The sequence below is a fragment of the Cavia porcellus genome, unplaced genomic scaffold (genome assembly GCF_034190915.1).
Source record: "Cavia porcellus strain 051 isolate PalLab524CR breed Dunkin Hartley unplaced genomic scaffold, mCavPor4.1 scaffold_17, whole genome shotgun sequence".
NCBI lineage: Eukaryota > Metazoa > Chordata > Mammalia > Rodentia > Caviidae > Cavia > Cavia porcellus.
This window is the reverse complement of record NW_026947500.1, coordinates 20725011-20737540: the sequence shown is the minus strand read 5'-3', so window position 1 is coordinate 20737540 and position 12530 is coordinate 20725011. Positions and strand designations below refer to the sequence as shown.

Below are 12530 nucleotides of genomic sequence, written 5' to 3'. Positions count from 1 at the left end.
TTCCCAGGTCCTCTTTCTGCCTCTTTTTTCAGCAAATGGGATGGTGGCAGGCGGGAGGCTTCTCTTTTCCTTGTACGTAGCAGAGATATTAAAAATAACACCACCTGGCTTGTACGTGTGCTGCCTTGTAACATATTTAGAAATAGCCATTTATAAATGAAGACCTCGAAGCAGTTTCTCTTCCTATGGAATGGGTATAATTCGCTTGGGACGTCTGGGGTGACTTCCTTCCAGTCTGCCAGCTGTTTATTCAGCCTCCCTCCAGCTTTCTGTACCCTGAATGTGTGCTTTCTCCCAGGGACCTGGTATATTCAGTAAAGGTTCGGTTCTGTAGCCTGGAGGTCCAGTGAAACTTGTGTCCTGGTTTCTGGTGTCCCAGTGGCTCTCTCCTGAGTCTTCATGTGCTGTGTGTGGAGCTGTCTCCTGGCTTCACTTCCTCCAGGGCAGGGAAGGGCATGCAGTCTCAGAGCAGAAGGTCCAGACAGGGCCTGCTTGCTCCTGTGGTGATGTCTCTGGGCTCCACTTTTCTCCTTTGCCAGAAATAGCCAGCATGTCTTTATGTGGCAGCGTAGACACTTTGTGTTCTGTCCCGTCATTCTGCCTTGAAACGGAGACCTTGGGGCTCCTGCAAAAGGATGTGGCTGGCAGCTTCCACAGAGCGCCATGGCCAGAACCATGGCGGGGCAGACGCCCTGGGACCCTGTGCCTTCCCACTGCCCACTTGGCTCAGGTCTGCGCTGCTGCATTCTTTAGTTTCTGAAACTTTTTCTCTCACTGATCTTTCCAAAAAATTGTCTTTTCTTGTCCGAGCTTGGGCTCGGAATTTATAAAAGAATGCAGAAATTCCTTCTAGGATCTCTCCAAGTAAAATTCCATTGCAACCAACTCTGGTAATTTGTTGTCTCCGTGGGTGTTTTCAGATGACTAACGCAGATTTAGGAAACCGTTTCCACGCTTCAGAATTAAACAGAACCATTTATCGCATCCTTATTTGTGATATTTTCATGAATATTTTTAAGCAAACTTACGTATTCACGTTTGCTTATTATGATATAGTTAATCTCTGAGTTCTTTCTCCTTTGCTTCCTCAGTAACCTTCAGGTTCTCCCATCCTGACTTGAGATAATTCACAGCAAAGATTTATGTTTCCTCTTATTGTCCAAATGGCAAAGGTGTTCTGAGTGGGTAGAGTCACTGCTAATTATACAAATGCACTGCATTCCCATAGTGAATTTTTTGCTTTAATTTTTCTTTAATGGTAGGAAATCTGTTGAGGAAAGGGAGCGACAGGAGGGATCCTGAGTGACCCTCCTGTGAGTTCACTGCTCAGAGGAAGTTTCCAGAGCAAAATCACGAGGTGGGACAGCATGGGACAAAACTGTGATCATCCAGCACGGTTACAAACGCAGCCACTTAAAGTAATATTGATCCGGTGGTGTTAGCAAGGGTATGTGGGTGACATCACTAACCTTGCTCAATAATCTATAGCCCTAGTCTTGCTTTTAGTTGTAGTAGTTTTAGTCTTGGTGGGTGAGTGTGCCCCCATCTGAATGAGGTAATGGCTTTATCTGTGTAGGATCCCAAAGTAAGTTTAGTAGTGGTCTGTGTCAGGCTGTTCTTTTCAGTATTCTCTAAAGATTGATAACCTTGGTGTTTTATTATTACTAATGTTTGCTGTAACTTTTTGAGACTTAAGAACAATATTGTTTGCTTTTTTTTTTTTTTTTTTTTTTTTTTTTGCAGTGCTTGGGATTGAGCCCAAGCCATTGAGCCACAGCCCCAGCCCTGTTGTATTTTCTGCAGACAAGGTCACACTAATTTGCCCATGAAAGACTTGAAATTTCCATCCTATCGCCTTACCCCACCTAGCATGCTGAGATTAGTGGTCTGGTCCATGCCACCACATCAGGCTTAGCTTCTCTATGACTTTGTTCTGGTTTTTTTTTTTTTTGAGACAGGGTCTTGCTGTGTAGCTCAGGCTGGCCTTGAACCCGCTGTGTAGCTCAGGCTGGCCTTGAACCCGCTGTGTAGCTCAGGCTGGCCTCAAACTCCTACTTCAGCCTCCCGAGTGCCGGGATTACAGGTGCAGCCACCACATCGGCCCTTGCCTTTGCCTTTGCAACCAGGTGGCTTCCAGCAGTTACGCTGCTGGTGCCCAGGGTGATCTTTGTAGTCTCCACCTCTCTTGATATGTCATTGGGCAGGCCGCTTAGGCTCCCATGTGTTGTTGATCTCTAGGGCCAGGGGAGGGACCAAGGCCTGGTTGGATGGTGCTGTCAACTCCTCCTGGCCCTGATCAGCCTCAGGAAGGTTGACCTCTGGAGGATGCAGGACCTCGGGCTGTCCATCCGGGGGCTCTGGGTTGGTGCTGCCCATATCGCTGGTGCACAGTCACTCTGTCTTCTTTTGGAACTGGACATCCGAGCATTTTGCAGCTTGCTAGGTGAGACTCCAGGCCTCTCACTTCTCTGGTATGTCGGCAAAAAAACACACATGCTGAACATTTGCTGGGAGAAAGCAGTGGGGGACCACGACCCCTCTGCTCCGCCAGCAAACTCGCCTTGGCTGCAATTACTTTCAGGTCACTGCTGCAGACATCCAGTGTAGCTGCTGCAGGTCTCCCTACTTGGGTCACTGATGAGTAACAGACGTGGCACCCGCTCTGTGACCAGAACAAACCCAGGAACACCTGAGACTTCTCAGGGCAGCCAATAAGCCTGAGTTAATGTCATTCCTTCAGTGTCAAAGTTTCTCAGAAATTAGCTGCTGTTTCATTACATTGCTTCACCTCCATTTCTACTAATTTTACAGAGAAGTTAAAAAAAAAATGGAGCAGGGGCTGGGGATTTAGCTCAGCAGCATAAGTGCCTGCCTTGGAGTTCGATCCCTGGTACTGATAAAAACGAAAAAGACAAAAAAAAAAAAAAAAAAAAAAAGGAGAACTGGTGGTCAACTTAACACCAGCTGGAATACATCAGCAAGGCATTGAGTGAAGATGCTCCACCTGAGGAAAGTTGCCAGGATAAATAGGTGGAGAAGAACAGAGGTGTTGGGGCTGGGGATTTAGCTCAGCGGCATAAGCGCCTGCCTTGCAAGCAGGCAGTCGTGAGTTCGATCCCTGGTACCAATAAAAACGAAAAAGACAAAAAAAAAAAAAAAATGGAGCAGTGGTTTTTTGTTTTGAATGGGGTGTGAACTTTGCAGTAATAACTCGAGGAATTTGGACTTGGATTTCCTGAGCAAGCAGTGTATTGATTTTGTTGTTCCCTCGTATTAATTAATGGTTTTATGGTGTGAATATTAATCTATGCTTCAGGCCATTAAGGGCCTTGTTACTTGAAAAGTAAGTGTCCTATGTTTGAAAAGCCAGCAAAGCCTTATCTTCTCTGTTTGTAAAGACATCTCAAGCAACACTGTGCCTCAGAAGGCACTGGGGAAGTATCAGCAAATTTTTTTTTTTAAATAGTTTTTCTTCATGCAGAATTCTAGATTCATCTCCTTGATAGATATGAAGAGATATTTCCCCCCCCCTTTATATAACCATTAAGAATTTTTAGCAGTTACATAGGAAGAACAGCTTTGAATGCCTTTTGGCCCAGTGCAGTATAATTGGTTTATAGCTGCATATTTCAGAATAGCTAGGAGAGGATTTTGAAATTTCCAGTATGGTAATTATGATAAATATTTCAGTCACCCTAATCTTGATTGTTCCCTGCTGTGTGTGTATATGGAAATGTCTCCCTGTACCCCATAACTATGTGCAGTTTTGTGTCTATTAAATTTTTAAATGGTTTTTTCAGAAGAACTTTTCAGTAATAAATCCTTGCTCTCAGGAGCAGGGTTCCTAAATCTGAGCATTGGTCCATGGACCCCTGCAGCAGTGGCTCGGCATCAACCGATGATGCATCCAGGATTAGATGAGCACGAGACTAGTTTCTCAGGCCTTCAAAACCCTGCAGGAGCTGGAGGCCACCCTCGTGTCCCCAGCCAGTCCACAGCCGGTCCGAAGCCACAGACTGACTGCTGAAGTTTGAGCAATGCTCCGATGGCAGGACTTTGGGAAATCACTGAAGGGTTAGTCAGGACCCTGGTTAGTTTGACAACTTGGGTTTTGCTGGTGACCAGCCAGGGTTGCACAGGCTCTTTCTGCTGTGTCGCCCTTGGGTTGGAATCTGGGAGCAGAGCACCTTTTTAGTTTGTATTTTCTCTTCAGATAAGCAAATGTCGATACCCATAAGTTACCTTTTGATGAGTTCCACTGTTCTCCTGTGACAGTTTAATGAGGCAAAAGCAAACACGCTCCACTTAAAGAGGAGGGTGTTGGTCCTCTCTGGCGTTTCTGACTCCTGGATTGACCTCACTAGGAGGACTTTTAGAGTTTAATTAAGGAAAGTTTCACAACATTGAAGTGATCTCACTTCTATTTTAATGCCACTTGAACATTTAACAAGTCGTCACAATCCAGGAAAAACACAATTTTGGCTTGAACGTGCTTTAAAAATTTAAAATACAGTATATAGTTATTGTTGACCTAGCGTTATTACATTCAGCTCTGACCAGAGAATGTTGTGTGGCTAGCTCCTACATTTGTGTTTATTGGTTGCTTCTAGAATTTTCTACTGATGACTTGTTCGTGTGGCTAGAAATCTGAATGTCCTTTTTCAGATTTGGTTGCCTGATGGATTTCTTCAGTGCATTTTGCTAATAATGTCAGATCACTTGTTTCCAAAAGTAAAGCTTCCTGGTACCTTCAAAGATAAATGAGATGCTTCATTTTAAAACAGTGTGTTTCCGGTTTTTGAATTTTTTTTTTTTTTGCAAATGTGTTTATTGAAAATCCTGTCAGTTCACAGTAAAACGATTTGCACTGAGGTGCAAAAATGCCTTTCTCTGTCAAGTATTTGAAAGTTGTTTCAGTGCTTTTAACCTTATTTTTTCCCAACTGTTTTCAGAGTAATTCTTCAGTCCAGTGTTCAGAGCTGTAAACCATCTGAACCTAAGCTTTCTGGCAGTGCAGGCATTACTAAAAGAACCACCAGATCTGCTTCGAGGAAAAGCAGTTTTAAAAGGTGAGAAAAGAATCCTGTTCTCCTGAAAAATTCCAGCAATCGAATTTCTAGCTTAGGCTTTCAGACTCTACTTCTGGAGACTCAAAAGGACATAGGAGAAAGGCGCATTCCCGCAGTGGGAAATGATGAATCAGATGTGTTTTATGTGTTTATTATCTATGAAAATCCAGACCACTTGAATGTAGGCTTTTGTTTTCTTTTGTTATTCAGAGGAAATTCTTAACACAGTAGTCTCTGGGTCATGACATGGAAAAATTGAGAATGTTGTTTTTGTAACTTTAAGAATTTCCAGGGCTTTCTGTCCGGGCTTAGAGGATGGCTTCTGTCTGTGTACGGAATACTTTGTCGTTGTGTGGTCAGCTGCACTCTTAAGTATGGTGTGGAAATGCACTGACTCAGGTCCCTTTTGGGGTCCCTGTTGACCTCATGGCCCTTGCTATCTATCTTGTCTGCATCTCACCTGGAGGTCTCGTGTGCCTCCTACTCTGTCCCAGCACGCGCCACACCCTCTGCCAAGCATGGGCTCTAACAGGAAAGTGGGCCTGAGGCCAGGCCAGCGGCTTGCTGTTGTCTGTAGGCATCTATCTCAACTTAGGCCAGGATGGGTCGCTGGGTTCCTGCCCTCGAGGCAGTGGAGGGTGTGCCTGCTGGTGATCAGAGCCAGGCTGAGACCGTCACCCTCACTGCTCTACTCCCCTGCGTGCTGTGTCCCAGTGCTGCATTAGTCCCTGCCGTGGCCACAGCTGCCACCTCTCAGTGTTCTGGGGAGTCTCCTCCATCCTTCCTCACTGCCAAGTCCTCGTGGAATTTTACTGCATCACTAGACCCGGATGAGGAGGGGATGTGCCCAGCCTGGGTATTTGAAAATTGCTGGACTCATGGTTATAGGATCCTAAATTTTTCATTAGGAATAAATCCAAAATCCAAACTAGTTTACTATCTGATTCCACTTGACAAGAAAATTAAGAGTGACACTAACAGGAGGCCAAAGATTTACAGGTGCACTGAGATGTGTTATCAGTGTTATTTTATAACTGCAAGAAATAGAGAGTGGACCAGGGGTGTTCAAGGAGCCGAGATTCTATTTACTTTTTATTTTTGGTGGCCCCTGGGATCTTGCATGCAGGAAGAAAACACACACCACAGAGCCGCCTCCAGCCTGAGTCAGGCTTTAAAAAAAACTTCATGACCTACATCAAGGTTCCTGGAAAATATGCAAAAAGAACTATCTTCACATCGAAGTTCTGAGGTCTTAGCCTGATTTTGTAAATGCAAGTTACACTACGTAGGGAGAAATGTAGAGCAGTATAAATGTTTACAGACATAGAAATTTTTATATACATAGAGAAATAAAATGAACGAAAAGTACCACATAATACTAACATTCTTCTGGTTCTAGGACAGTTGGGGAATTTTTTTTTTTTTTCTGGTCACTCTGTTTTCCAGTTTTTCTACCATAAAGGGCAGAAAATAGAGTATTTTAACTGATACTTTCAAGTGCTCAAACTGTGAAGGTCACCTCTTCCGCTGGTTCTTGTGTGTGTCGTTATGCTCCCAGGGGACTCGCTCTCTCTAGGTGTAAGGACTCAGGCCTTCATCACATTTAGGTCTCACATGTATCACCAGCCATTTGCTCTTTGAGACTGGACCGTTTTAAGTTCCAAAGTGAGAGTCCAGGAGCCCAGACTGAACCAGTCAGGCCTCACCTTGGTCCTGGGAGGAGGCTGGCCGCGCCTGGGTCTTTCCACCCAGCTTTGCTTGCTGTGTCTTTAAGTGATCTCCATTGTGCCTCTGGGGAGAGAGGTTCCTAAATTTTCTTGTAACTTTAAGAATTTTCCCACCCGTTAGCACCGGGTCTGTCTGGGCTGGAAGGTGGAAGGTGACGAAGCCCACCCCGGGGCTCCCGCCTCGCTTGCTGGGTGAGGACCCTCGGGAGCCAGGCCATGGCTGTGAGTCACCAGGGAGGGGAGGCCTCTGTTGCAGGTCCAGTCACGGTCTCGCTGACACCCAGTGTGCAGGAGGTTGGCTGTCCTCTCCGTCTTCTTCTGTCCTTCAAGGCTTCAGGGATGAAGACCAGGCACCCCTCCCTGCCCCTGGAGTTGGCACTGAATTGGCTCCTTTGATCTTGACAGCTCACTGGGAGACTCTTAACTTTTGGAGACTTGCATGTGGGTGCACATACGCACACACATACATACCTACACACACATACGTACTAAAAGGGGGGAGTATTGTGCCCTAAACATTTGCTGCCAGGAAAGAACTTCCAGCCTGTTTCTCCCAGCGGTGTCCCCTGGACATAAGCTACATCCAAACTGTGGCTGGGTGACAGGTGGCCAGAGGCCAGGCCCTGAGTGCTGATGTGGGGCAGTGCAGCCTCTTCCCTCTCAGGTCCACAGGGGAGATTCCTGGCTCCAGCACCTCCCTCTTCTTCCTCCCTCTGCAGTTGCAGGAGGCACCCCTGAGACCCACCAGCACTTTCTCTTTTAAGGATTAACAAATCTGTTGACTTAAGCCAGGGGGCAAGTGGTCATTGTTCTTGGATTGGGGCATGTGAAGGGCTCTCTAGGACCAGTCCTGACCATGTCACACAGCGGCTCTGCTGTTTACTTGGGGCAGTCTTGTCTTTTCTTTTTAAATCATTTCAACCCATTTCCTAAGAAATCTGTTGTGTACAAGTGACACATACTTCAAGTTTCGTGTTTGGGGACCATTGCTCTCCTCAGTTGTCAAACCAACCTCCTATCTGTGGCTTTGGGGTGTTAAGCACCCATCCAGTATTTCACACTGCAGAGGGAGAGAGGCTCAGGCTCTTCTTTTTGCCTCCCAGGCCAGGAGGAGCTCCACTCACTTCTGACTTCCAACATCCGTTCTGCAAAGAGCGCGGTAGTCACAGCTGTCCCTGTGTCCCAGCCTCTGAGGGGCAGGTCTGGGTGCATGCTCTACCGCTCGGGCTCTCCTGTTTGTCGCTGGCGTTGTCTCTAGTCAGCATAGGGGTCCTCCCGTGTTTTCTCTAGGTATTCTCTTTACCTGAATGCTGATTCCCTCTGATCTTTTAAAATACTAATTCACGGCCCTTTGAAATTTCAGGTCTTTTCCCACTTGTCTCTGCTGACGGACCTGAGTGATTTATACTCAGTCTTCTTCTGGGGCTCGGAGGATCAGTGCATGCCAGCCGCCTCCGTCTCACCTCCTCAGCGGAAGTGGTTTTCCTGACTCTTGACTCCGCTTCTGTTTTTCTCTGAAAGTTACTTTTGAGTTGCAAGGACACCCTGGAGAAGGAAGGGAGGGTGAGAGTGGGGTCCCCCAGAGACGGCCTCTCACAGACTGCTCGGCCTGCTGCGGAAGGGCGGGCCTGGAGGAGCTTTCTCTGTGACTGAATCCTGGCTTTTGAGGCATGCTGGTAACCCTGTAACCCTCCTTACCTTCTCCTTTCCACTTCCCCACAGCCTGGCTCCGCAGCGGGGAAGAAGAAAAAGGCGAGCCTTGCAGCAGGTGCCCTTGGGGGCGTTATGGTACTTGGCTTGGTCTGCTGCCCTTACCCGCCTGCTTTGGTTCATTTTTATTTCTTTCTTTTTCTATTTCTTTTTTCTTCCTTTTTATTTATTTATTTTTTCAGAATTGAACCTTTTTCTGCTCTGCCTTCCTCTCCTGTTCGTCTTTACTTTACGTAAGGTTGATATTGTACTGTTTCTTCCAAAAATTTTGTCATCAAAAAAATTACACGAAACATGTACTTCTCAGCATGTCAGTATCTGTATTATGTTGCCTTCCTTGTCTGTGATAACTGTCTCGGGGACGCTGTCAAGCCTTTCTGGTAAAACCCTTTTTTTTGTTTGTTTTATTTTTCCTCCTCAGTCCCTCCATTTCAAGGACCAAAACAGTTTTGCGTTAAGTAGAAACCTGTGAGCTACACCGAAGACAGATGGACAGGACCTAGCAGTTAAAGAACAAAAAAGAAATTGCAAAAGCCTTAGATGTTTCCGCCTAAGAAACGGCTTCACCCAAGAATGCATCTAGTGGAGTCATGGCCCCTCCGGGGCTGCGGGGTGACTCTGAAGCCCAGCCTGCCAGGTGCGGGCTCCTCCCCAGCTTCCAGGAGACTGCGTTGTAACTTAGTCTCAGGTGTAAACACCATGGCCCTCTTGCCATCCGGAGAGCCCAGAGTTTGGTGGCCCGCGTGTGTCCCCCTGGTGGCTGCTGTGCCTGCTGCTGGCCTTCGGAAGAGCCGAGGATCTGACGGAGGCGTCCTTGTGCGTATTTATTTTCCTGTTCGCCCTGTGTCCCTGCGTGGAAATCTGTAAAGACAGACCAGCCTCCCCGACGTGGCACTGCCTGTTCTCGGATGCGGTCTTGGCTTCCTTCTCTCTCTGTGCTGCAGTCTGTGACACTGTTGTCATGTTTACTCCGTGAAGTACCCAAGCTGCTTGTCTCCTACCAAAGAGTGCTTTAGGGACCGAGCCTGCGGAGATGCTGGGGACCCTGCCGCATGCTGGACAGCACCCCTTGGGTGCGCCCGCCCACAAGAAGCTTTAGAGGACTCCAGGGGAGACGCTGGTTTCAGAGTTGGAGATTCTTGCCACATCCTCCTCTCCTCTTCACAGGGTAGCCAGGCTGCGTGTCACTGGGCCATCTGTCTTCCCAAGGGGAGGTGCCCTCGGTTAGTTTTTACCCTGCAAAACCACAATCCAAATAATGGAGGCTTTGAAAACAGAAGTGCTGATGCTTGTTTTAGAATCGTTCTTTGTAACACTGTGGATTTTTTTTTCTTTTATGATCCGTCTAGGGCCACTCATACACTCTGATTTCAGTAACGATGACTCGCTTCTGGATTTCGGTTTGTCTTAAAGAATCACCGTTGCCTTTGGTTAGGGAATCCAACTCGTAACTCTGCAGCGTGCCTTCTCCCCCCCCCCCAAGCACAGCAGGGCTGTGACGTAAGCAATCACCAAACAAAAACCAGGGCCCATAACTAAAGACTGTTCTCTGCAAGTCCCTTGGTCCTGCTGTCCAGTGCCCTCGGGAGCCAAGTCTGCCACGTACTTGTCTGGGCACCAGAGCGTGGTGGAGGACAAGGGCCATCCCGAGACCAGATGAATGTATGGGAGGGCCCGGGTCCTGCTGACCAGGCTCCCCCACCCCTTTTACAGTTGGAACAAAACTAAAGTCTGTTTACCCAGTAAGGAATCAGAAGACAGTGTTTCCTCATCTCGGTGTTGTGCCCCAGGGGTGAAGTAGGACACTGAGTGGTTTTGTGAGGTCAGCTCTTTGCCCAGCATTTATAATGGGGCTGAGTCACAGGACACAGGGGTTTTCTGTCCCCGGGAGTGAGTGGGTTGGGGAATAACTTGCCACCATGCCAGGAAAGGAAGTGTTCATACTGGGCCCGGGCACAGAATCCGGATCTCAGGGCACCCTTCAGAGCCTGCGGCCCCTCCCCTCCTCCAGGTAGGTACAGGGACCACACAGCTGCTGGCGTGGTTCTGTCACAAGTCAGAGAAAGGACATGTAGCCCCTGCTGGGTCTGCTGCTGCCCAGCACGTGGGCAATGTGGGGTTTTGGCCACTGCTACTTGCAGTAATTTTTTTTGTTGTTGTTTTATAAATTGCCTTCTTGGGTTGGCTGCCCAAGTTGCCAGCTGAATTGTGACTGCTGGGCTCTCGTTAGTGATCCTTGTGTCCGACAAGCTTGCTGGAGTTAGCAAAGCTCGGAGTTTGAGGAGGAGCTCTGTGCCCTGGAGCAGGCGGAGCAGGACAGCTTTTCGGGTGGGTTGCACAAGGTTAGACTTACTGGGGCCTCGGTGGCTGATGGGAAGTCCTCAGTGTTGGCCAAAGTCACAGAGCACCCCACGTGCTGGAGTCTGGCTCCGTCCGGATACACACGACCCTGTTGCCATAGAATCCTGTGCCCATCAAATGGCAAGCTTCCTTTGATTTAAGAGCCTTAAATAGCATTGAAAATCCACCCAAACCACTTCCAGTGGAATTAAAATTAGCAGTGAATATTTATAGGTGCCCTTGAGGCTTTCTGGGGGTTCAGGTCATCAAGAGTCACAGAGCCCAAGGGAGGCGGGTCTGCCTGCCAAACAGGACCCCTGGGAGTGGAGGGCCTCTGTCACACCGAGGACACGGCAAGGGGCAGAGTCCCTGCAGAGGGAGCTAGCCCGTGCCACATGGCTGCCTCCCCAGTTTTTAGGTCTAAACTTGAGGCCCGTAGCCCAGCCCCACATGCTCCCTGCCCGTCCTGGAAATGGTGTCTGCTCTTGGCTCTGGCCCAAGAGAGTCTTAGCGATGTCCCCAAGTGTCCCCTGGAGGCTGGTGAGCTCAACCTAGTCTGGGTCTGAGGCTGTCCTGCGCCGCCATCCTGCTGCCCTTTGCTTGAAGTCCCCAACCCTGCCAAATGACCGATGCCCTGTTAGGTGTTTGCCTCCCCTTCATAATATTTTTTTAAAATTTTACTGTACTCCAGAAAGGAGCACTCATCAACAACCACCTTAAGCCATCTTTTGTTTTTAATTAGTTCTATTCCACTGACATGCCCTGATGAGGTTAGTTGCTGCTCTTGTCTCCTAAGTCTGAGTATTTCCCGTGTCGATGAGTGGAAATACTGCAGACGGATTAGAATAGACTGGACGATTCGCCTATACTGTGTAGGACATTACCTCCTCCATCACCCGGTGGAACGATGGCAGACTCGTTCATGGGTTAGAGTACTGCAGTTTTATATTAATACTTTGCAGACTTTTATCTAATGTGCATTCATGTACAGATTATTGAAAGTTTTACAATAACTGAGTAATCAGTATTTGATCAATCATTGTCTTGATTTTTTATTAAAGTGTATATTTCTAATCATTTTTTTAAAGCTGAGAGAACTGGTTGAATGTTTATTTTCGTGAAGGTATTTTAAAGATAAAGCTTCATAATGGCCTGTAAACTTTGCATATATATGTAGTTTGATACATACTGTTGCATTTGAAGATGTTGTGTATTGTAACTGGTTTTATATAAAATTCTGAATAGTGGCAATTGTAATTACAATCATAATTAAAAGTATTAACTAAGCAGACTTGTGGCTGGTTTTATTAACACACCTGCACACCATGACACAGGACCAGTTGGTTTCCTCTCAGTTCTAACAGACCAACACTGGGGGCGGGGGGGTCTGCAGGAGATCACCGTCCCCTGAGCCCCTGCATGGCCTCAGCCCCCTGTCCTGGTGTCTGTGTCCTCATCTCCTAAGGGCATTAGGCTTGGGTCAGCACCTACCCTCGGGGCCACATTTCCCCCGACCGCCTCTTTGCAGCCCTGACTCCGGTTCCAGACCTGTCTGAGGCACAGGGCTTGGAGTTTGGGCCTTGGAATTGGTGGAGCGCACAGGAGTGAGGAAGCGAGGGTCTCCTGTATGTTGCTCTGAAGCTGTTAATTTATATCAACCCAAGTTTATTGTCTCCCAGAACTG

The 12530-nt window shown here is 47.5% G+C and overlaps 1 protein-coding gene across 7 annotated transcripts in view; it reads left to right on the top strand.

Annotated features, from left to right (window-relative positions):
- Cdc14b (cell division cycle 14B) overlaps positions 1-12137 on the top strand; it is a 76742-nt gene extending 64605 nt beyond the window's left edge. For 2 of the 7 annotated variants that reach the window (XM_063227369.1, XM_013150679.3), the window contains exons 13-15: positions 4953-5069; positions 8519-8584; positions 8928-12137. In XM_063227369.1, the coding sequence (XP_063083439.1) occupies positions 4953-5069; positions 8519-8584; positions 8928-8964 (220 nt within the window). In that variant the 3' untranslated portion in view covers positions 8965-12137. The remainder of the gene's footprint in view (positions 1-4952; positions 5070-8518; positions 8585-8927) is intronic. The other 5 variants (XM_063227373.1, XM_063227372.1, XM_063227370.1 and 2 more) reach the window with 4 other exon arrangements.
- Positions 12138-12530: the final 393 nt, after the last annotated feature.